Below are 23,367 nucleotides of genomic sequence, written 5' to 3'. Positions count from 1 at the left end.
GGGGGACAAAACACAAGTGTCCAGATGTCCTTGCTTCTTGTTGCACCACAAATGACTAAAAAGGGCTGCACAACTCCTAGTAACAATTTTTGCTGCTTTATCACAGGGCATGTCTGTACACTTTTGATGCACTAGGTGTGCCCTGGCAATTCCCCTGTAGGGGATTCTTGAGTCACGTGTCTGCAGGCTTGGGGATGGGGTCCCCAGGCCATGCTTGTAGATGCATGGCACAGGAATTCCTCTGCAGGGGATTCCTGGGACATGTTTCATGCTGCCTGGCCCTGATCCCAGGTGCCCATCTGCAAATGTGGAGCAGGGACCCCACAAATGGTTCCCCAGACATTTAGATGCACACTCCAGGTTGTAGCCAAGCATGCAAGGTGCTTGTCCCACAGAATTGTGCCCCCAAAGCTCCAGGTGTGGCAGGACTCAACCCAGTGGGACAGTGGCCCCAGCCGATGTCTGAACCAGCTAGTTGAGCAGACGGGGACGCATTGCAGCATAGCTGATTCCACCACAATAAATGTTCAGAGCCTGTTCATAGCCTCACTTTTAGGATCCTTGTTGCCAGCCTAGGAGGAGAAAGATAATGCCTGGAAGGCCGTGGAGGCCATTCATACTCACCCTGTTTTGGAGCTAAATATCCAGAAATGAACCCAACTGGGAAGGTTTAGTCTTCCTATGTGAGCCTGAGGTGCTGAGTTCTTCTGCTTACCCTCACCCTCCCTTTCCTTTGGTTTGTTTTAGGGGGACTATGTCTGGATGGACCTCAAAACTGGTCGGGAATTCGATGTTCCCATTGGTGCGGTGGTCAAACTTTGTGACTCCGGGCAGATCCAGGTGGTGGATGATGAAGGCAATGTACGTATGAAGACACAGCGGACTGTGTTAATTGCTTCTGTTACTGTTGCATGTTCGGCCCCTAATTACCATGAATGACTGGGAGTTGGAGTACAAGTTGGACAGGTGCAAAGCCTGATCCTCAGCCTATTATAGTGAATAGGGTTATTTCCATTTTCTCCAGTGGACTGGGACCGTGTAATAGGACATCATCCCTGCCCCAAAGCACATACATGGAAGACAAGAAAGTGCAGTAAGTTATAACAAACAAAAGGGGAAGGAGGAGGGGGCAAGGAGGGCTGTGGCCAGATCATGCAGCCATACAAAGTTGTTCGTGGATGCCACTTCTGTTTCACACCCGGTTAAAAAGGTTTGTTTAAGCTTTTGCCTGTTTCGAGTTGTATTACTGCTAGTGTTCACTATTATGGCCCTGCCACACATTCAAACTAAAGCTGGGTAGAAACCAGTTTACTCTTTTTATAGCTGGATGGACACTTTTATGGTGCAATAATTACTTTGCATGTGTGGCTGGTCTAAATTTATTGTGTGATTAACTAGTTAATGTGTGGCAGGGGCTTAAAGAAGGAGGGTGATCCAAGTGTTGGGCCTAGGATGGGACCTAGGAGACCCAGGTCAGTCCCCTGCTCCATCACATATTTTAGTGGCCTGGGACAAGATCCAGAAGAGGCCTTAGGTACCTAAGTTGGGTACTTAGTAGGAATGTAGGGTTCCCTATACACATGCTCCAGAGCGGAAGGAGACGTTTTAATTCAAGCAGCTTTCGGGAGCTGCTCTAATTAAAATGCCGCATGTCACATGAACGATGCGGGGCCCTGGAGGCTGGGGGGGCCAAGGTGGCGGGAGCATCGCGACAAGCGGGGGAGCTCCCATAGATGCCCCCAGTGGTGTTGGCAGCAGGGGTGGCAAGCGGTGACCGCCCACAGGTGATCTTTTCGACGGTGCCTTTTTGTAGGGGGTGCACCGCCATGCTCAAGGGGTGCATGTGCACCCGTGTGCACCCCCTACGCATTGCCACTGGCATGTCATGTATTCAGCACCCCACATTTCAAAACCTTCAGGCACATAACACAAATTAGACACTGCGCTTCAGCTGCCCAGGGGGCCCAAGAGGCCTGCTCTGAGCACACCCAGTACACCCTCACAGTATTAAGTGTAGCACCCACTGTCACTCCTACACAACCACAGCCTTGTCACAGCTGTGACACTGCCAGAATCAGGGCCTAGCACCCAGGAAAGTGCTCTTGTCTCTGGGATACAGCATCAGGCCCTCTCTGGGGGCTTTCTTTCCAGATCCAGGACTCTTATTCCTCTCTCGCACAGTTTAAGGGAATGGTAGTGCCTTCAGCCCAGCCTAACCTGGTGGTTAGGGCACTCTTTTTGGGAGTGAAAGACGTAGGGCCTGAAACCCTGGGAGAGCGATGGGAGTTCAGACACCCCTCCCTTTTTCAGCGTTTCCTAGTATCTAGCCTAGGCATTCTTCATGTTTGGCAGGTGTACTGCTGTGAATCCCACTCCCTCTCCCCATTTCAGGGCTAGAGAGCTTGGGCATCAGTGCTGAGTTTGTGAAATCTCTCTCTGGAGCCCAGAGCCTACCTCCTCGGTCTGGAAATGTTCAACGCCACTGTGCCCAGGTCCATTTACCCTTCCTTAGCCCATCTGTAAAATGGGTATAATAGTACTGCCCTTCATCATGAGGGTATTTTAAGGAAAAACATATTGAAGAATGAGAGCTTACTTACCTATTCTGGTGGTAGAAGCCACAAAAGTATCTTAGGAGGTGGTATTTTTAGTGAACTCTGTTCCTGCTACTTGTTCCTCTCTTCTAATATCAATCCTGTGTATCAGTCCTGTTCTCAAGTTCCCACAGATCTCTTCAGGAGCAGCGATCTGCAACATTTTCTCATTCCTTTTCAAAATAGCTTAGACGGCCACATGATGCAGCACAGCAGCAAAACATGAGCTCCCGGTTGAATTGTTTTAAATTCCACCTTTATGTTTCTCTCTGCAGCCAAAAAGGAGTTTCTGAACCTCCTTTTCTGGTCACCCAGGGATGATAAAGTTGCTTAATTTGATATCAGTCTGCAGATGGGTGGGGGGAGGGAACCAAGGCAGGGATGATTGGAGTGGTCTGCAAAACCCACCAGAACTGGCCCCCGAGATCATAAAAGCAAACGAGTCCCGAGATTTCTTTGATATACCAGTATTTATTTATTTGCTTATTTATTCGATGCATATGCCATCTTTACCAACAAAGGCTCGGGGCAGCTTACAGCAAGAAAACAGAGCTTACAATAAGAGAACAGAGTCCCTTGTAAAACAGGAGAGCAACAAGAGAACAAAACACCTTAACTGCGTACTAGACTATCCAGATAAGACACAGACCCTCCCCCAAACAATATCTCAGCCAGGCTTTGTTTGCTGAATCCTTGCCCAAATAGGAAGGTCATTGCGTGCTACTGAAAGATATCCAGATTTGGGCTTGGATGTATTACAACAGCTCTTACAGGTCCCAAGTAAGATAACCCTCCATTGTTGCAGCAACTGAACATGCACAGACCAAGAGATGGGTCTCCACTGTAAAGATAAAGAACAGGATTTTTTCAGAAATGCAGCTCCAGGAGAGGACAGATGATTTTTAACACACTCATCTCGCTCGGCTTTACCGGTCATAGGAAGGGCATTCAGAATAGCGATCCTTCTAGCATAATATCCTGTCTCTTCAAGTGTTTCAGAGAATCTGCAACATCCCTCCAGTCTCAATCCCTCCATTCGTACCCTGACACCTGAAACTCTAGTCTTCCTCAATATCTCGCTTTAATCCTATTCAATATAACCGTGCACTTTCTTATTGGCACGAGGCCTGTCTCTTTTGCTGATGCTGCCAGAACGGTGTAACGAGGCTGGAGAATAACTGTGTAACTTTGTAAAGAGGCCGTAAAGAGCCGTGAAGTAGGCTCGCATCCCATGCACTCAGCCTTTCAAAACCCCTTTATGCTACCAGAGCAGAGTGAAGCAACCTAAAAACGTCAAGGACAATCAAGGCCATAAATACCACGTTCTCTGTTTTTGGATCCTGCTAAGCTACATGACTACCTCGTGGCAGTGAGTCTTATGAGATCGTCAGTGATGTCAAAATGCAGGCGTCTGTAAGAAACATGCATGCAGCCATGTATGATGTCAAAATGATGTCAAAATGCAGGCGCCTGTAAGGAACCAAAGTAAACTCAACGTGGGACCAAGTCCCCGTATTTCTAAATGCTTTCAATCCATGCAGCCATCTGAATAGGGGTCTGTACTCTCCTCGATACACACTCAGGCTGTCCTAGATGTCTCCTGTCCAGGGGGCCACACTCTGGCCTGGCAGGATGGCTGTGTCCTGGTCTTGCAGCAAACTGAGACAGCTCCCTCGACTGCTACTGTAAACCATAACGGCTGCCAAGCACTGAGAAACAGTGCTGTGCTGCACATATCCTGTCGGTGCCTCATCTACGAAGGTGCTTTTGTCTCCTGTCACCGTGCTGCCCTCAGGATGTCATGTCGGGCCTGTTTCCCCTTTCTCCTTGCAGGAGCACTGGATTTCCCCTCAGAATGCCAGCCACATCAAGCCCATGCACCCAACCTCGATCCATGGGGTGGAGGACATGATCCGTCTGGGCGACCTGAACGAGGCCGGGATCCTGCGGAATCTGCTCATCCGCTACCGGGAGCACCTCATCTATGTGAGTGCCGATCCCAGGAGAGCCACCTTGCCCCAGCTAAGCAGTGCTTATTTCTTTTCTCTCCTGATCTCATCCAAGCCAGAAGCCCCTAACCGGGCACAGCTACACATTCATTAACTTTTAGTACCTGTAAATCACAGGTACTAACTTAGTGCACTGTAATCAGCTCTACTGTGCATTAGCACCGGCACATGCTTTTTAAGTGACGCTAATGCGCAGTAGACTAATTCTGCTGCACATTAGCTCGGTTTTTTCATGCCGTGCTAATGTGTAGTAGAATTAGCCTACTGCACCATTAGCGTCTCATGTAGACACACTCGCTGAGTATGCCTGTGCCCAGCAAGATTTTACATGCTATTCAAACAGGGCATGCGATGTCATTGTAGGGGGGATACATGAGTTAAAGGAAGAGTTTATTTGCTGCGTGGTAATTAAACTGGAGTCCTTTAGTGAGGCTAAATGGGGAGCACACTTACCTCTCTCTCTGAGCCGTACAAGGATTCACACCTAAAGCTGGCACCACTAAGTAGGGAACACCTGCATCGCAACGAGTACTGGCGTTTGGGTGAGAGGATGCCTGAGGTTCTGGCTGTCCACGTGGAAGTTAAAGGTGCCAGGGCTGAGGGGATGAGGAGTGAACTCCCTGCACTTGCCTTTGCTCCCTTTGTTTTGCCAGCCTTGCTGTAGGTTTTACGCAAGGGGGAAGTAGCCGAAGACTCAAAACCATATCAGACTGTGGTATCACTAAGGTGACAACAGTGAGAGACCAAAACCTGAATGAGGTCTAGCGGGTTGTGTGCATTGCGACTTGATAAGAAGGCAGCAATCTCTAGAAATGGGAAGCCATCAAAGGAGATAACCCTGGGTTGGGGGGCAGGGATGAAGCAATGACCCTGAATTTCTGTGTACTTGGGTTTTTGTCAGCTCTTTCGGCGTGACTTTTGGGGAATACCCTACCCAACAGGACCACTAAACTAGCCTTGCAAACAGCATCAAGCCTAGACTCCTGGCAGCCCCAGGTGAACTTTTAGTATCGGGGCCCCCCTTTGCCAGAGATAATGATAATAAAAGTTGCCATTTTTGGGCCCCCTTTCTTCCTGGGAGCCGGGTGGCCAACCGGTTCACCCACGCCTGTGTCTGGCCCTGCTTGCAAACCCCACCCAGGACATGAAAGTCAAGCTGGCTTCTTGCCGCCTTATGCCGGACTGCTGGTTTGAGAAATTCCACACCTCTGCAGCCCTTCCTTAAGTGACACCTGTTCATCTCTTCCCTGATGTTAATTGGAGCTGCATGTGTTTAATGGAAAGTATAATCTGGAGTCAAACGGAGTTGTTCTGCTCCAGCTCTGCGAAAGAATACAACTCCAAAAGACAGAATTGCCTTTCAGAGTCCCTGTTTTAACAACGAGGAGTAATTATCCATGTTAGTCTGATGTCAGGCTGAAGGCAGTGCGGAGGAGTTCAGATAGGCATGAGCTTTGACAGGTAGCAACCTACTTCATCAGATCCTATGACTTCATTGTGAAGATGAATCCATTTCAAATGACAAAGGAGGTTGTTGTCTACAAAAACTCATGCCTGTCTGAACTAGTTATTCTCTAAGGCTAGGGCCATACATTCAAAAAGCCTGAGCCTGAATGGATGCAATCTTTGCAGGTTAGTCTAACCTGGCTAGTCGAAACCAGTTTGTGACTGAAAAGATATCCCCTCTGGTCTGAAAAAAACATGCCTGCAATGTCTCAGGCTAGAAGCCAGGGAACACTAGAGTAGCCCTCCCTTCCCTTGTACAATGCTGAGCTGAGGGGGGCATGGCCAGCAGGATGCTCTGATTAGGGAGGGGTTCCCCCCTCTCCTGACCAGCCCAGCAGGGAATTGATAACACAGTGTTTATCACCCCATTAAGAAAACAACACGGGGACACTACCAGCTACCTGTTGATTCTGCCTTTGTCCCATATGTCACAGCATGAACTGTAGCCAGCATATGGTCTGCTAGCTAATGGTGAGAGGTCTCTGTGTAAGGCAGTGGGGATGGGGGAATCTCTGCTTAGCAGGGCGTGAGGGGGTGAGGAGGGAGCAGGGGGAAACAAGGCAGACACCTGCAGTCTCAGCCGGAGCTCCAGCCAGGGACCACAGAGAGTCCTGCCCAGCCCAGAGAGCATGCCGGGGGCATCTGGTTTAACTTAAACCAGCAAGGGGTCTGGGACAGATGTTGCATAAACTGGTTTCATAGTTTCATGCTTAGTTGGGTCGGAAGGGACCTGAGCAGATCATCAAGTCTGACCGCCTGCCATGGCAGAAAAGAATACTGGGGTCAAACGACCCTGGCTAGGTGTCTATCTAGCCTCCTTTTAAAGACCCCCAGAGTAGGACTGAGCACCACTTCCCTTGGAAGTTGGTTCCATATCCTAGCCACCCTGACAGTGAAGTAGAGCCTCCTGATAGCTAGCCTGAATCTACTCTCTGTCAACTTATGGCCGTTATTCCTTGTTACTCCCAGTAGTGCTGGGGACAACAGGGACTCTCCTGTTGCCTGCTGGTCCCCCTTGGCCAGTTTATAGATGGCCACCAGATCCCCTCTCAGCCTTCTCTTGTGGAGGCTGAACAGATTCAGGTCTTATAGCCTCCCCTCGTAGGGCCTGCCCTGCTGCCCCCGATCATGCGAGTGGCCTCCTCTGGACTCTCTCCATGTTGTCCACATCTCTCCTGAAGTGCGGCGCCCAGAACTGGACGCAGTACTCCAGCTGCAGCCTGACCAGTGCCACATACAGGAGAAGGATCACCTCCTTGAACCTGCTTGTGGTGCATCTATGGATGCATGATAAGGTGTGGTTAGCCTTCCTGACTGCGTCCCCACGTTGGCAGCCCATGTTCATTTTGGAGTCTATAATGACTCCAAGATCCTTTTCTGCCTCTGCACTGATGAGAAGGCAGTTCCCCAGCCTGTAGGTATGGTGCTGGTTCTTCCTCCCCATGTGCAGCACCTTGCACTTGCATCTGCCTACCCCTGTAATCTGTCCAGATCTAGTTGTAACACCTCCCTCCCTTCTAGTGTGCCCACTTCTCCCCACATATTAGTATCATCTGTGAATTTGAACAAGGTGCTTTTCACCCTCTCGTCCAAGTCGCCGATGAAGATGTTGGACAGTGCGGGCCCGAGGACCGAGCCCTGGGGGACCCCACTGCCCACATCCCTCCAAGTCGAAAATGACCCGTCCACCACCGCTCTCTGGATGCAGCCCTCCAGCCAATTGGCGACCCATCTGACTGTGTAGGCATCAACACCACAATCTCCTAATTTTTTAAGAAGAATGGGGTGAGAGACAGTGTCCAAGGCCTTCCTAAAGTCCTGAAAGACTATATCCACCGTGACACCTGCATCCAAGGATTATGTGACTTGGTCATAGAAGGCCACCAGGTTGGTCTGACAGGACCTGCCTCGAATGAACCCATGTTGATTGCCCCTAAGCATACACTCCCCTGCTTGCCCCTCACAGATGTGCACCTAGATGTTTTTCTCAAAGAGCTTCCCCAGGACCAAGTAAAACTAACAGGCCTATAATTTCCTGAGTCCTCCTTCCTCCATTTTTTGAAGATGGGAACCACACTGGCCCTCTTCCAGTTCTCTGGCACCACACCAGAGCACCACAAGTGGTCATATAGCCGTGCCAGGGGTCCCGCAATGACCTCAGCTAATTCCCTCAGCACTCTGGGGTGGAGGTCATCAGGACCAGCTGATTTGAATACATCCAGTCCCTCCAGAAGTTCCCTGGTCTCCACACTGACCCTGGGCCTGGCTGCGCCTCCCCTGGGACCATCGGGGATCCTGGTGGGGGGGATGACCTGGTCCCTGCTCAGAAAAATGGAGGCGAAGAAATTGTTAAATAGGTTAACTTTGTCATCTGGTGAGACCACCAGATTTCCTAGTGTGTCCTGCAGAGGCCCCATGTTACCCGGTACCTTCTTTTTACCTGCTATGTATTTAAAAAAAGGATTTCTTGATATCCTTGATCCAGGTTGCTAGTCCCAGTCCCATCACTGCCTTGGCTTTCCTGACCGCCCCGCTACAACCCTGAGCAATGGAGGTATAGTCCTCCCTGCTGATGGCCCCTCCCTTCCATTGGGTGAATGCCTCCTTTTTAGCTTTGAGATGTTCCTGGATGCTTTTGGTTAGCCATGTGGGCTTTGGAGCACTCTTGCCCCCTTTAATCCATGATGGGATTGCTACCCTTTGAGCTTGAAGGATCGTCTCCTTCAGGAGTGACCACTCTTCTTGGACTCCCAACTCCTCATCCCACCAGGACCTCAGTGCCTCCCCAACTAGTCTCCTTAGCTCAATTAAATCAGCCCTCCTGAAGTCCAAGGCTGCTGCCTTGCTGCAGGCCTTTGCCACCCTGTGCTGGATGGTGAAAGACCCAAATCAGTCTCTGGTTTGACCCAAATCAGTTAAGTCTGATACTACATTCAACCAGGTTTATTTCAAACTGGTTCCAGCCATTTTCAAACAGTTTATATGCACTGAACATCTATTCTGTTACAAATTTAAGCCAGCTACTGTTCACTTAAACTGGTTTACATGTAATGTCTGTCCCTGCCTTCTGTTTTAACAGACTGTGGACAGTCAGGATCCTTGTGGGGGCATGGGATGTCCATTTTTACTCCTGAAATAAAATCTACCCACAGCGTGTGCCTGGGTGCTGCTAGCTGATGGGGCCAGACAGTCCATGCAAAGAGGTTTGAGCTGGGCAATACAGGAGAACTTGTAAATCATATTTAAGTATTCAGTAGTGCTTTGTGCACCTGCAGACTTTTTTTTTTTGCAAGCTATTGGAAGGTTTCATTGAGAGAGGAGTGATTCATGGACTGATGGATTTTTAAAACCATAGGGACCCTGAAGATAAACGACTTTGATCTCTTATCTTATATGACACAGGCCAGAGATCCTCAGCCAGGAATTTTTCCAGCAAGCATATAATTTCTGTTTGAGCTGTAGCATCCTTTAAAAAAGATCCCCAGTCCTGAGTTACAGATGGCAAGTGATAGAGAAGTCACCATATCCCGAGATAAATTGTTCCAATGCTTAATTACTCTCATTGAAAAATGTGTTCCTTAACTCCAGCAGGAGCATGTCTAGTTTCAGCTTCCTACTTTTGGATCCCATTGTTACGTCTGTCTGCTAGATAAAAGAGTTGTCTTTAGCCTAAAGGGTCCCAAGATTTCATTCATCACGTTTGGATGATTAGTTTTGCAAGGTTCCCAATATCTAAAACCCTTAGGTCAGCAAAGCCCACTGGAGGGCTCACAAAAGTAGGTTTCCTCACATCTAGAACAAGATCCACGCCTCTTTGTACAGCTAAATCTGAATGGCACACACTAGACCTATTTGGGAAACTTTTGATGAAATGATTTTTAGTGGGGTCCGGTAATGCTGACTCGCCAACAACTTTTCCCTGGACTGTAACATTTTTGATGAAAACCAGCCTAGGAAAGCTGAAGCTCTCTGTATGATTTAGTCTCTGCCACTCTATCCTGTCTTTCCCTGTATCTCTTTCTCAAGTTAGAGGACATTCTAGTGCCTGTTTTTGGTTCAGTCCTTCCAGGTAGACTGGAATTATAACCAGATAAACCTTTTCTTTTGGTATTTTGGCATGTCTCCTCCTTGCCTCTGATGGAGTCAGAGGCACACAAGAAAAATGTTATTTGAACTTTTTCCAATTGTCATATAAATATTAGGCTTGTATCCAGCAACTGCTCAGTTCTCTGGCCCATGTCATAGAATCATAAAAATCAGAAAATTAGAGTTGAAAGGGACCTCAGGAGGTCATCTAGTCCAACCCCCTGCTCAAAGCTGGACCAGCCCCAACTACATCATCCCAGCCAAGGCTTTGGCTAGGTGGGTCTTAAAAACCTCCAAGGACGGAGATTGCACCACCTCTCTGGGAAGCCTGTTCCAGTGTTTTACCACCCTCCTGGTGACAAAGTGTTTCCTAATATCTGACCTCAGCTTCCCTTGCAGCAATGGCTCCTTGTCCTGTCATCTGCCCCCGCTGAAAACAGTCCAGCTCCATCCTCTTTGCAATCCCCTTCAGGGAGTTAAAGGCTGCTATTAAATCCCCTCTCAGTCTTCTCTTCTGCAGGCTAAATAAGCCCAGTTCCTTCAGTCTCTCTTCACCAGTCATATGCCCCAGCTCCCAACCATTTTCATTGCTCTCCAATTTGTCCACATCCTTTCTGTAGTGGGGCCCAAAACTGGACGTGGTACTCCAGGTGTGGCCTCACCAGTACTAAATAGAGGGGAATAGTCACTTCCTTGGGCCTGCTGGCAACATTAGTCTTCTTGGCAATAAGGGCACACTGTTGGTTCATATTCAGCTTATTGTCCGCAGTAACCCCCAGGTCCTTTTCTCATATGTTGTGAGACAATATGATCTTTGTAGATTAAATCAGCAAGGTACCGGTGCAGTCACAATGTATTTAGTAATAAGCCACCGGTCTTGTTTTTGAATGAGACACCTTCAGTTTCACAGGAAGTAGTCCACAATGCATTGCTAGATACTGCACTGCATACTTTTTCAAGGTTGGGAATAGATACAAGGGTTGTGGGGTTAAGAGAAAATGTCCTTCTGAAAATCTCCTGGCAGCTTTGAGTAGAATAAGGATTCATACTTTTGTTTTACTAGAAGAAAATGTGGTGATGGGGTGGAAAGGGTTAACGTGGCCTTGGATTAGCACATGCAGTTAAGAAGATTGGTAAATCAAGCTGGTTTATGAGGAACAAATAATTGTCTTGGTTAAGGTAATGATCTGCAACTTTGCAGTCTTGTCTTCACACCATCTTTGGGGCTGTCTTATATTTCTTAGAGTAGATTTCCCCTGGGTTCCAGTATTGTTCTCTCCTTATACGTGGAGATGGTTTATGAGCATCATTGAGAGTAACGAGCCAAGTGCTTTCCACAGCCAGCAATGTACGTAGGTCATTAGTAGTTTCCCCTTTTATGTATGGGGAAATGGAGGGAAGGGGAAAGTTAATAGCCAGCATCTACAATACTGAGTGACCAGTTCTGTTTTAAGCACCTGGATGAGCAAATGGATGTTATGAGCATGCCGCACGTCTCACAATTGTGTTGTTTATTTTAAATGCCTAAATTTATGCAGTTGAGTTTGACATCAGTGGCCCCAATCACTTGTCCAAAGCCTTAAAAGGAATTGGAGTCAGAGCCATAACTGGAAAGCAGGACTTCATGGAATCGTAGAGAAGTCGGGCTGGAAGGGACCTCCATCTGTGAACTAGTCCAGCCCCCTTCCTGCAGCAGGATCAGCCCTAGCCAAACCATCCTATACAATCCATAATCTAACCTCTGAATAAAACCACCATCATCCACAAGACATCACACCCTAACCTGCTACAGGTAAAGCAGAAGGACCACAGCAGCCAACGTCCTGCTTCTATGAAATGTTGTCAATACATGCTCCAGTGATCTGGGTAGAGGGCCATGCCCCCGCTAAAGAGGAAGGCAGCCCCCCAGTCCGTACCAATCTGACCTTGCGGTAAAATTCCTTCCCCAAATGTGGCCATCAATATGACTCTGAGTGGAGGGGCAAGATTTTCTAGCCAGGACCCTCCAGCTTTAAGTCCCAGCAGGAGCACTGTCCCACCCCAGAGAGCCCTGGCGCACATGTCCAGGCTCTCAGCCCTACGCTCTGGCCCACAGCAGCACCCCATCGGTCACATCTGCAATCCAGTATGTCTGTTCGAAGGTGCTGCTCAACTTGGCATGAAATATTGAAATAGTCATTGAGGGAAGGTGCCTCGCCTGCAGTACGTCCATATGTCCTAACCACCAGGTTAGAAAGCCATTCCCTTTTTCTCTTGAGCTGAATATTGAAGTGGCTTATACAAGATGGAACAGCCCAGCAGGGGAGATCAAGAGAAATTCCCTCCCTTCGTAGCCTCTAGCCTGGTGTTTGTCTCCCTGGTCAGGTATGGGAGACTGGGGTCCAACCCCTGCTCTAAAATGAGTGGAGGATGGGCGTAAGTGCCCTAAACACTGACCTATTGATGATCAGGGGAAGGCACCTCCATCCATCTTGTGAAACTAGCCTTGAGGCATTTTTTCAGACAGAATATTCTGGTACAGTTTCAGGAGCATCACACACGCTTTTTTTTCCATGAGAAAATAATTCACCACTATCACATCAACCACCTCCAGTCAGAACATCGACTATGGCTCAGCAACGGCGTTCTTGGCATGCAGCAGACATGGTGCTAGTAGGCTTTGTAAGGAGGTTTCTCTGTGGTGGGAAAGGTGGTGGCTTCGGTGTGTCAGCCGTAGGGTAGGGTGACCAGGACATGGAAGATGGAGTGGGAAGGACCTATATAGACATGTTTCAACGCTTGGTGTAGGTGCGCAGGAAGAGCAAAGGGAAAGGGATTTTAGAGAGAGTCGGAGAAAGAAAGCCAACAGCTACTAAGATGGTGGGAGACAGAGGACTGTCCCATGAAGATGCTGCTGTGTCAGGAAGGAATAGTCTCAGGCTGGTCGTTCAGCAGTGCCAGGGACCATGCCTCTCAGAGCCCGGGGCACCCTACCATCCTCAAGTTGGATTCAGCTCACATTGTCTGCCTCCTGCAAAGGCTGGAGCCCTTATGAGCACTAGTCTGGCCCCCCAGTAGGGTTCAAGGACTATGAATGGTCCCCAGTATAGACACAGGAGTGGGAAACTCTACTTGGTGTCTTTCTGCCCAGAGTTTCATGCACAGTGCTCTATGCAATACTAAAGGGATAATATTATTGTTATTGTTATTATTATGCAACAATAAAGGGCTAATATTATTATAAAAACTTTGCATAACACAGTCCAATTTTATTTGTTATTTATCACATAGTATGACTATCCTTTTATTATATAGTATAGTAATATATAATGTAATATGTTACATCATGATATATAATATATAACAATAGATTATTATTGTTATTATTATGTAATAATACATAAATACATTTGGACTGTAGCTGCTCAGTCTGTGTTAAGAGCACGGCTTGCGGCCATGTTGTGCACATGTGCTCAAAAATTTTGCCCAACTATTACCCAAGGCGACCAGCAGGAAGTTGGCCATCTCTCTTTAAAAGAAGACCTATGGCAGTTTTGGGCACTTGCTGGATGTCTGTGCATTAGAAGGGTGACATCCAGCCCAGATATCTCTCTCTTGTTAAGAGTGTAACTCCTAAATAGAAAGGACATGTTCACAACTCCAGGCTTTCCGGCAGTTGCTAAAGTACATCACCACTTACCCATGCACTGCTTCCATCCTGCAGCAGAGATGGCTGAGAGAGGAACACTTATTCCTAGCAGTCTCCAAAACTTAGAAAAGAGAGCAAAAGGAATAGCAAGAGAGAAGATAGCTATTCTTGTAGCTGAGCAAATAATTGAGTCAATAAACTTGGGCATAAATCATAGTGCTTAGGGTCAGAAGGGACCTAAACAGATCATTGGTCTGACCCTCTGCCCCGGGCAGGAACGAGTGCCGGGGTCATAACACCCCAGCCAAGTATCTGTCCAGCCTCCTCTTGAAGACCCCCATGATTTATTCAACAAAATCTTTTGTGTGTGTGCATTTCAGAAAAGATTGTGATGATATTGCAGTCATTCCCCCAAGTCATCCTTGCTCTGTGGATGGTGGGTGAGAATTTTTTTTGTGGATTTTGTTTGTTTGTTTGTTTTGGTTTTTTTGTTTGTTTGTTTGTTTTGATCATTGACATTTGAGCTGCATTGCTTAGCTGGGATTGGATGCACGGGTCAGCTGGCACATCCCTGCTGCCTGATTGGAGGGGCATATGTCTTCAGATCAGCTTTCCAGTTTGAAAGCTTGCATTTGCAAAATGAAAATTAACTTTGTGTTAATAAGCTGGCTTCTCTGCTCAAGTTCCTAGCAGTAAACACCTCACCAGGCTATTGGAGGGTGGCAAGTACACCTGTAAACAGGAACGGTTCCTGAGCTGACAATTATTTGTGACAGTCACTCTGATAAGGAATGAAGTGTAGTGGAAAATGCGGAGGGGGGGATTTTTCTTTTAAGCACCAGCAGCAATAGGGTTTCTTATCTTTGCTCGTGACAATTTTGCAGAGCTGCATACAAGTAGCAAGGACCAGCCCCTGCCAGCAGAAGTAAAATTTGCTCTCACCTTTTCAAACTCGGTATGATACAGAGACATCTTCCCTGTTTAAAGTGGTTCCTGGGATTTTCAAGTCAAGAACAAATCGTGTAGTGGGGAGGAGGGGGTCTTCTCTAAAGTCTGGCCTTGCTAAACTGGCTCAAGTGAAAAGCTTCTCCTTGACTTGGAGAAAGACTTTTGTGGCTCTGCTCTAATGAAGTATGTATTTTCCTTTCTCTCCTCCCTTACTTTTTAACCCTCAGACTAATTGCGGCGGGAGGGTAAGTACAGCACGCAGAACCGTCAAGCCGTCATTCATTAGTGCTGTGCATCGTCATGTCATCCCCTGGCCCTCCCATTTACATGAACCGCCAAGTAACCATTGCACTGCATTTCCGCTGCTACCCCACGAATGCATCAAAAGCACGGGCACTCTTGGCCGTAAAAGCAGAACCACGGTGCCTTCTTGGCGATATCGAGCGCTCTGCCTGTGAGTGTGATGAGCTGCGACTACTTCTTTGTCGTGCCTCAGCTCAGGCGAAACAGGCACCTGCAACAAAATGGAAAGACCTAAGGAAGGGCTGTTTTGCATGGCTCGTGCTTGCATGCGCTCAGCTCAGCTGCTGAATAGCAGGGGCGTTTCACTGCACAAAGAGCAGGCCTGGTTGGAAGTAGCTTTATCCTGCATTGCTTGAGCAGCAAAACCTCCACTTGAAGTTAGCCGGCGTTGTGGGAATGAGGCTCAGAGCGGATTTGTTGCATGGCTCATTAAAATATAGGTCACACAGGAAGTAAGGAATTTGCAAGGAAACAGTATTTCCTGTTGAAAGCAGTTAGCAGACCCCCAGCAAGTAAAACCAAGCTGATCTTTGCTGCAAAACAGAAAGGCTTTACACCGCCCCAGTAATGGACCTATAAACCAGAGAAGCAAATATTTCCTTGTGCTTGCCCTTTGGCCCCTCTTTAACTCAGTGGCTGGAGTCGTACATGCTGCCTTCTGCTCAAATTGGGCCAGCAGCGTGTATTCATCAACTAGGGGCAAACTGAACGCACGCTTGCCTCTTGAGATAACCCAGGAGTTTGTGCTGACGCAGGCCCCCGGTGCTCACCAGTGAAAGGTCAGTGGGAACATGCAGAAATCATTCCCACTGCTAATGGTTAACGTCTTTAAAAGCACCTTTGGCTGTATTCGGCCTCCCGGGGCTTGTCCATGGCAGAGGTGTTCCCATCCAGGGTTGAAACTCAGGGGGCTCAAAAATTCCTCTGGAAAGTAAGTCAGTTTTTTTGAGAACAAAAAATAATATCTCTAGAGTGGTTGCTTAGCAGTGTCTCTAGGCAGCACAGGAAATGGCGTCTCTCTTTTCTCTTCCATTGTCCCCTAAACTATTATTACATGCAATGATTATGGCCATTGACTGGGATCCTAGCTGCACATCCTAAGGCAAAAGTGGGGTGAGCAGTACTGTTAGAAATGTCCCTGACATCACCTTAGAGGTGTATTGTAATTTCTAAATCTTGGCAATTTATATAGCAGCATGAGAAACTTAGACTATTCATAAATTTACCAAGCTCCATTTTAAGATGATTTAGCCTGTTTTCCTTTCAGAATCTCACTCCTCCGGTGGTTAGAAACCTTCTTTTCAGCCTGAATTTATCCATGGGTCTCATTCATTTTTGTGCCACAATTGTCCTCCTCTCCCTTCCTCCCTGCTGGTTATAGCTGTGATGCATTTTACGGCGTCCTATCGTATCTTCTCTCTGCCTTTACTGTGAGTTCAAATCCAGCCTAGGATGCAGTCAGAAAGTTTTCAGCCTTTCTTGGCTGTGAAATGAGTTTGGGGAGGTCTCAGTTCTGCTCCAGCGGACGATGTTGTTGCCACAAAGATCATAGAATCATAGAAGTCGGGTTGAAGGGACCTTGTAGATCTTCAAGTCTGATCCCCTGCCTGGGCAGGAGGAAAACTGGGCTCAAATGACCAGCTAGGTAGACATCCAGCCTCCTCTTAAAGACCCCCAGGGTAGGAGCCAGCACCACTTCCCTAGGAAGTTGGTTGCAGATCCTAGCCGCCCTGACCGTGAAGTAGTTCATATGGATGTCTAATCTAAACCAACAACTTGTGGCCATTATTCCTTGTCGTGCCAGGGGGCACAAGGGGAAACAGTGTCTCCCCCAAACCCTTCTGGTCCCCCCTAGTGAGTTTATAGATGGTCACCAGGTCCTCCCTCTGCCTTCTCTTGTGGAGGCTGAACAGGTTCAGGTCCCGCAGTCTCTCATTGTAGGGCCTGCCCTGCTGTCCCCTGATCATGTGAGTGGCCTCCTCTGGACCCTCTACATGTTGTCCACATCACTCCTGAAGTGCAGCGCCCAGAACTGGATATAGTACTCCAGCTGCGGCCTGACCAGCATCGCGCAGAGGGGGAGGATCACCTTCTTGGCCCTGCTAGAGATGCACCTGTGGATGCATGACAAGACGCGGCTAGCCCTGCCAACCGTGACCTCACATTGTCGGCCCACGTTCATCTTGGAGGCAATAATGACTCCAAGTTCCCTTTCTGCCTCCGTGCTCTCAAGAAGGGAGTTCCTCATCCTATAAGTGTGCTGCTGGTTACTACTGCCCACGTGCAGCACCCTGCACTTATCAATATTGAAGCGCATCCTGTTTTTGTTAGCCCACCCCTGTAACCTATCCAGGTCTTGTTGCAGTCTTTCCCTCCCTACTAGCGTGCTCACCTCACCCCAAATTTTGGTATCATCAGCGAATTTAAACAGGTTGCTTTTTACCCCATTGTCCAAATCGCTGATAAAGAGATTGAACAGTGCAGGCCCCAGGACCAAGCCCTGGGGGACTCCGCTGCCCACTTCTCCCCAGGTCGAATATGACCCATCCACCACCACCCTCAGAGTACGACCCTTGAGCCAATCTGCAATCCATCTGACTGTGTAGGCATCAATGCCGCAGTCGCCCAATTTTTTAATGAGGATGGGGTGGGAGACGGTGTCAAAGGCCTTGCTGAAGTCCAGAAAGACTACGGCCATGGCGATACCTGCATCCAAGGCTTTTGTGACCTGATCATAAAAGGCAATCAGGTTGGTCTGACATGACCTGCCCCTAATGAAACCATGCTGGTTGCCCTTAAGCATCATCTCTGAGGCCGGCCCATCGCAGATTGGCTCCTTGATGACCTTCTCAAAGAGTTTCCCTAGGATTGAGGTAAGACTGACAGGCCTATAGTTGCCCAGGTCCTCCCTCCTTCCTTTTTTAAAGATGGGGACCACATTGGCTATCTTCCAGTCATCCGGCACCTGGCCCGAGCACCACGAGCGCTCGTAAAGCCGTGCCAAGGGCCCTGCAATAACCCCTGTTAGGTCCCTCAACACCCTGGGGTGGAGAGCATCTGGACCCGCTGATTTGAACACGTCCAGCCCCTCCAGAAGCTCTCTGACCCGGTCCTCCCCAACCTGAGGTCTGGAGGCGTTCCCCTCGAGTCTGTCTTGTATCACGGTGGGGATGTCCTGGTCCCTGCCCAAGAAAACAGAGGTGAAGAATTGGTTAAAGAGGTCCGCTTTCTCCTCTGGCGCAACCACCAGATTGCCCAGAGGATCTTGCAGGGGCCCCACATTTCCCGGTGCTTTCTTCATCCTCCCTATATATTTAAAAAAGGACTTTTTATTATCTTTGATCTTGGGCGCTAGTCCTAGCTCTATGTCGGCCTTAGCTTTCCTGACAGCCCCCCTACAGGCCTGAGCAGAGGAGTTTTACTCCTCTTTGGAGATAGCACCCCCCTTCCACTGGGTGTACGCCGCCTTTTTGGCAAGCAGGCATTCCCGGACGCCCTTGGTGAGCCAGGGGGGCTTTTGGGCACTCCTGCCCCCCTTGCTTCTTGTTGGGATGGTCACCCCTTGGGCCCTGAGTATTGTCTCCTTAAGGAACGACCGCTCATCTTGGGCACTGAGCTCCCCTGATCTCGGGAACCCCAGCGCCTCTCCCACTAATCTCCTCAACTCGTTGAAGTCGGCCCTCTTGAAGTGTAGGGCTACCGCCTTGCTGCAGGCCCTCGACACCCTGCGCTGGATGGTGAAGTCCAGCAAGCGATGATTGCTATCACCTGGGTGGTCAAGGACCTGGAGGCCCCTTACCAGGTCGTCGCCTGTGGCCAGGACCAGGTCCAACAGGTGGGACTGTGCACCTCCTGATTTAAGTGGAGGTCCTGTATCTCGGCTAGGAACCTCCTGAAACGATCCGACCTGGCTGGCTGTTCCTCCCAGCAGATGTCCGGGTAATTGAAGTCACCCATGACAACTACATGCCTCGCCTTAAGTGCCTCTGCAAGCTGGCCTGAAAATTCCCAGTCCAGCTCCTCCCCTGGGTTGGGGGGTCTGTAGTAGACCCCACCGTTAGATCCCTCTCCCCACGGCCCCCTTGTATCTTGACCCAGAGACTTCCGCTTGTCCCTCCTCTGACCGCATTTTGCTGGCAGGGGATGTATATTGCTCCTTGACATAGAGCGCCCACCCACACCTTTCCTTCCTTCTCTACCCCACCTGTAAAGCCTATAGCCCCCAATGCTAACTGCCCAGTCGTGGGATGAATCCCACCACGTTTCTGTAAGCCCTATTATGTCTGGGTCTGAACTGGCTATTCTGAGGGCAAGTTCCTCCTGTTTGTTCCCCGTGCTACGAGCATTGGCATATAGGCATTTAAGGCCCTGCCTAGCTGCATATGCCACTCCCCAATTTGGGAGACTGTCTGGACCCCTGTTTCTTACCTGGGCACTCCTTGCATTTGTCACCTGTCTTGCTCGGGTGGCGTCTCCTCGTCTTTCTGCAGACCCTCCCCCAGCGAGGCGAGTTTAAAGCTCGCCATACGAGATCAGCCAACCTGGCAGAGAAGACGCTTGCCTTTAGGAGAGAGGTGCAGCCCATCCCACCCCAGCAAGTCCCCCTCCCAAAAGCATGGGTCACTATCTAGGAACCCAAGGCCTGCCTGGCAGCACCAACTGTGTAAGCGCCGGTTGACCTCGCCAATGCAGGCCAGTTTATTTTAATTGCCTGGAGCCCACTGCAAAAACGCCACTGGTCGTGATGCAAAGGGTCTGTTTCCCACTGCAAAGTACCTACCATCACTACATTCCCAGCTGGCTCCCACCACTGTTAAAAGTCCATCAGACCCCAAAGAGGACTTGAAGGTTGCTCATCGGAGGTTTTCATTGCATATGCTGTTTTTCTCCTTCATGCCAAAGGCCCATCTGCTGACATTACAGCATGCTAATAAAAAGATATAGGGCCTTTTATTTTGCATGTAAATGACCAACTCTGCAGCACTGGCAGCACTGGCCCTTTCATTCCTGGTTCCACCAGCATAGGAAGGATTTTGACCCTGATTTTTCTCCTCGGCTTTTGGATCAGGATATGTAACTCTTGTCTTGGCTAGTTAGGTCTGGAGGCTGTTTTCGAATGGGAAGAGTATGGATATTTTCCCATTAGTCAGATTCCTTCACCGGCTAGAATTAAGTCATAGGGTCATACAGAAGTAGGGCTGGAAGGGACCTCAGCCTTGTCCAACCCCCTGCCAGAAGGAGGATCATCCCTATCCAAAACATTGTCTAAACTTGGCGCAAAACTACACAGTGAACCCTGACACAACACAAGACAAACCACCCAAACCTGCCACAGGTAAAGCAGGGGGACCACAACAGCCAACATCCTGCTGCTGCAAAGGTGGCTAATACACAGTCAAGAGATCTGAGAAAGGCAAAAGCCCCCACAAGCTGTACCAATCTGCCCAGTCGTGAGAGAAACCCTCCAGAACCGTAGAGATCTTCGGAGTGGAAGATTACAAGGGGATTTCTTTTGCCCTGAACACTGACTGCTGCTGCACTTCCCTGACTGCTATGGTTGCAGGCGCTAGAGATGCTGCACTGTGGTGCCCGCATGTATCTTAGCACTACTGCTCACCCCACCTTTGTCTTAGGATGTGCAGCTTGGATCACAGTCAATGGCCATATTCATTTCATGTAATTATAGCCTGTGGGACAAGGGATGAGAAAAGAGAGGCACCGTTTCCTGTGCTGCCTAGAGACATTGCTAAACATCCCCTCTAGAGATAGTAGAGAGAAGCTCAGCAAGAAGCAGCTTTTAATGAGCCACCCTGTGTGTTAACAGCAGAGCCACCCTGCCAGGACTCATTAGGGATGAGTTTATGACTATCCCATGCCCAGAGACTCCTACTTGGGGGTCACTAGTGTTGTTGGCCTGACCTGCCTGCTCCCCAGCACGTCTGACCTGCCTGCTCCCAGCACATCCTTGCAGCCTCTCTTGCCCTGTAACAAAATAAGGTCAGGTCTTGAGGGAATATTGTACAGTAACATTGCACAGTGTTGTAGGAGGTGGACCAAAGGCCTTGTCCAGAGCAGCTCCAGAGTATCTGAGATATAACATACCTGCGTCATCCGGGCAGTGGATGCAGCATTCTCCTGTTGCACGTGATCAACCTGGGTGTCTGCTAGCTCTGGCCGTGTTTTTGCTGCGATGGCCACAGGTTGAAACTGGCCCCGATAAACCTTGGTGTGTTTCTCCTCTAGACGTATACAGGATCCATCCTAGTGGCAGTGAACCCCTACCAGCTCTTACCCATCTACTCGCCTGAGCAGATACGCCTGTACACCAACAAGAAGATCGGGGAGATGCCGCCACATATCTTCGCTATTGCTGACAATTGTTACTTCAACATGCAGCGCAACAATAAGGATCAATGCTGCATCATAAGGTGGGTTTGGGAGCATTGAGCCCAGGAGTCCAGCCTGCATAAGCTGCTGAGCACCCATGACTTCATTGCTTGTGGAGAGACCAAGGTAGCCAACACTGGAGATTAAGATTGAGAGAACATTTATCCACAACGTGAAGCATAGGCTAGGTTGGTATCTCCATGCTGCCTGGCTCCTGGTGGGGAGTCACATAGGGTTGAGAGGCTTCAGAGTCCATGGATTGACCTTAATAACTATCTTTTACCATTGGAGTTAAAGGTGAACAAGACCCTTTAGATGATCCAGTGCCTACCTTTTGTCAGTCCTAGATTTAATGTTGCAAGTGATGACGCTTCTGCCATTCCTTTGGTTATTCTCCTGATATTTGTTTGCAGCTTTTCCCTTTATAGTTCATCCTGTTTATTCCTTAATTACTGATGCAGAGACCTATAGAGTTCAAGGCCAGAAGGACCATCTCAATCACCTTGTTTGGCCCCTGATGTAACCCCCATAATAGCATCATACCCACGAATCCCTGCATCCAGCCATCACTTATCCTGGGGTTAACCACTTGTGCTACCTAACAGCCCCATTATGCCCATCATGTGAGCGACACCTTACTCTGGAATAGGTCTTCTAAAACCAGTGGGACAACCTGCACTATGAGATAATCCTGGATCCTAGGTTCGGGCCCTAAAGCAGGGGCTCCCAAACTCTTTCATAATATGGGTCAGACTTCAGTAAAGAGAAGGTCTGGCAGAACTCCTCTCACATTTACTTTTCCCATGGATTTGCTCCAACAGCATGAAATCTCTGTGGTCTCTATAGAAGCAGCTTCGATGGGAAGGTAATGTCTTACAAGTATAGAGAGACTGTCACTCTCTTCTAATGCAGACCGGTGGCTTGAATCAAGGGAAAGAGCTTGTTTAAATGCAAGCAACCAATTCTCCCTGAATCATAAAACCATGCCCTACAGAGCATAATTTGGGAATCTCTCACTTCTGCTGACTTCTCTTGCTTCTCGGGGTGTGTCCAGACTGTCAGTCGAAACTGCTAAGTTGCCTCATTGTGAAGCATGGCACATCCACTCCATGAGCACCAAAGTGGATGTAACCCAACGCTGGGCATGCACCAATAACACACCCAAGGCACTGAACATATTAGTGTATGCACAGCCTGCTCTGTGGTGCTTCGTTGCATCCATTTTAGCGTGTCGTGCATGTGTCATGCTTCTCTGGATTGCTTCCTGTTATGGACCGGATGTGGCATAGATGTGTCCTTGATGTTTAGAGTCTGCAGAGAGGAATCACAGAGTCGTGGAGAAGTAGGGCTGGAGGGCTACAGAGATCACCTAGTCCAACCCCTACCTGAGACAGGATCAGCCTTATACAAACAATAATCTAAACTCTACTTAAGGAGCTGAATTGGCTTTGTAATGATGTGAAAGATGGGGATAGGCATGACGCCAACCTTAGCTCCAAGCACCGCAGAACATGGGTGCAGCCTGCTCCTGATCTGAAATCAGATGTAGATCCTAACAGTGCCATGGGCTTCTACTCTTGTAATCAGCTTCACACAATCTCCTTGTTCAAGCGGATCCCCACGTTTGGTGTGTTGAAAATCCAAATTCAATGGCTTGGGCTTACCTATGCTGAGAACAGAGGCCTGGGGGGTTTCCAGTCTGCTTGGATGCAGAGTTCAAGGTCCAGGCGTTATGTTGGGGGGCATTTACTTCTACATGTTCCTTCCCGCTTTAGTGGTGAATCTGGTGCGGGGAAGACGGAAAGCACCAAACTGATTCTCCAGTTCCTGGCTGCCATCAGCGGGCAGCATTCTTGGATCGAGCAGCAGGTGCTGGAGGCCAACCCCATACTGGAAGGTGAGCCCT

The 23,367-nt window shown here is 48.8% G+C and overlaps 1 protein-coding gene across 2 annotated transcripts in view; it reads left to right on the top strand.

The window, feature by feature from the left end:
- Window positions 1–753: 753 nt before the first annotated feature.
- MYO7A (myosin VIIA) overlaps window positions 754–23,367 on the top strand; it is a 95,621-nt gene continuing 73,007 nt past the window's right edge. Inside the window, exons 1-5 of one of the 2 annotated variants that reach the window (XM_090030726.1) lie at window positions 763–861; window positions 4,428–4,580; window positions 14,999–15,016; window positions 21,318–21,502; window positions 23,237–23,358. In XM_090030726.1, coding sequence (XP_089886852.1) covers window positions 763–861; window positions 4,428–4,580; window positions 14,999–15,016; window positions 21,318–21,502; window positions 23,237–23,358 — 577 coding nt within the window. Of the gene's footprint in view, window positions 862–4,427; window positions 4,581–14,998; window positions 15,017–21,317; window positions 21,503–23,236; window positions 23,359–23,367 lie in introns of both variants that reach the window. The other variant, XM_090030727.1, reaches the window with a different exon arrangement.

This window comes from Crocodylus siamensis, chromosome 1 (assembly GCF_052110815.1).
Source record: "Crocodylus siamensis isolate JL-2025a chromosome 1, ASM5211081v1, whole genome shotgun sequence".
NCBI classification, from domain to species: Eukaryota; Metazoa; Chordata; order Crocodylia; family Crocodylidae; genus Crocodylus; species Crocodylus siamensis.
The sequence above is the reverse complement of the archived record's forward strand: the minus strand, read 5'-3'. Positions and strand labels throughout refer to the sequence as shown.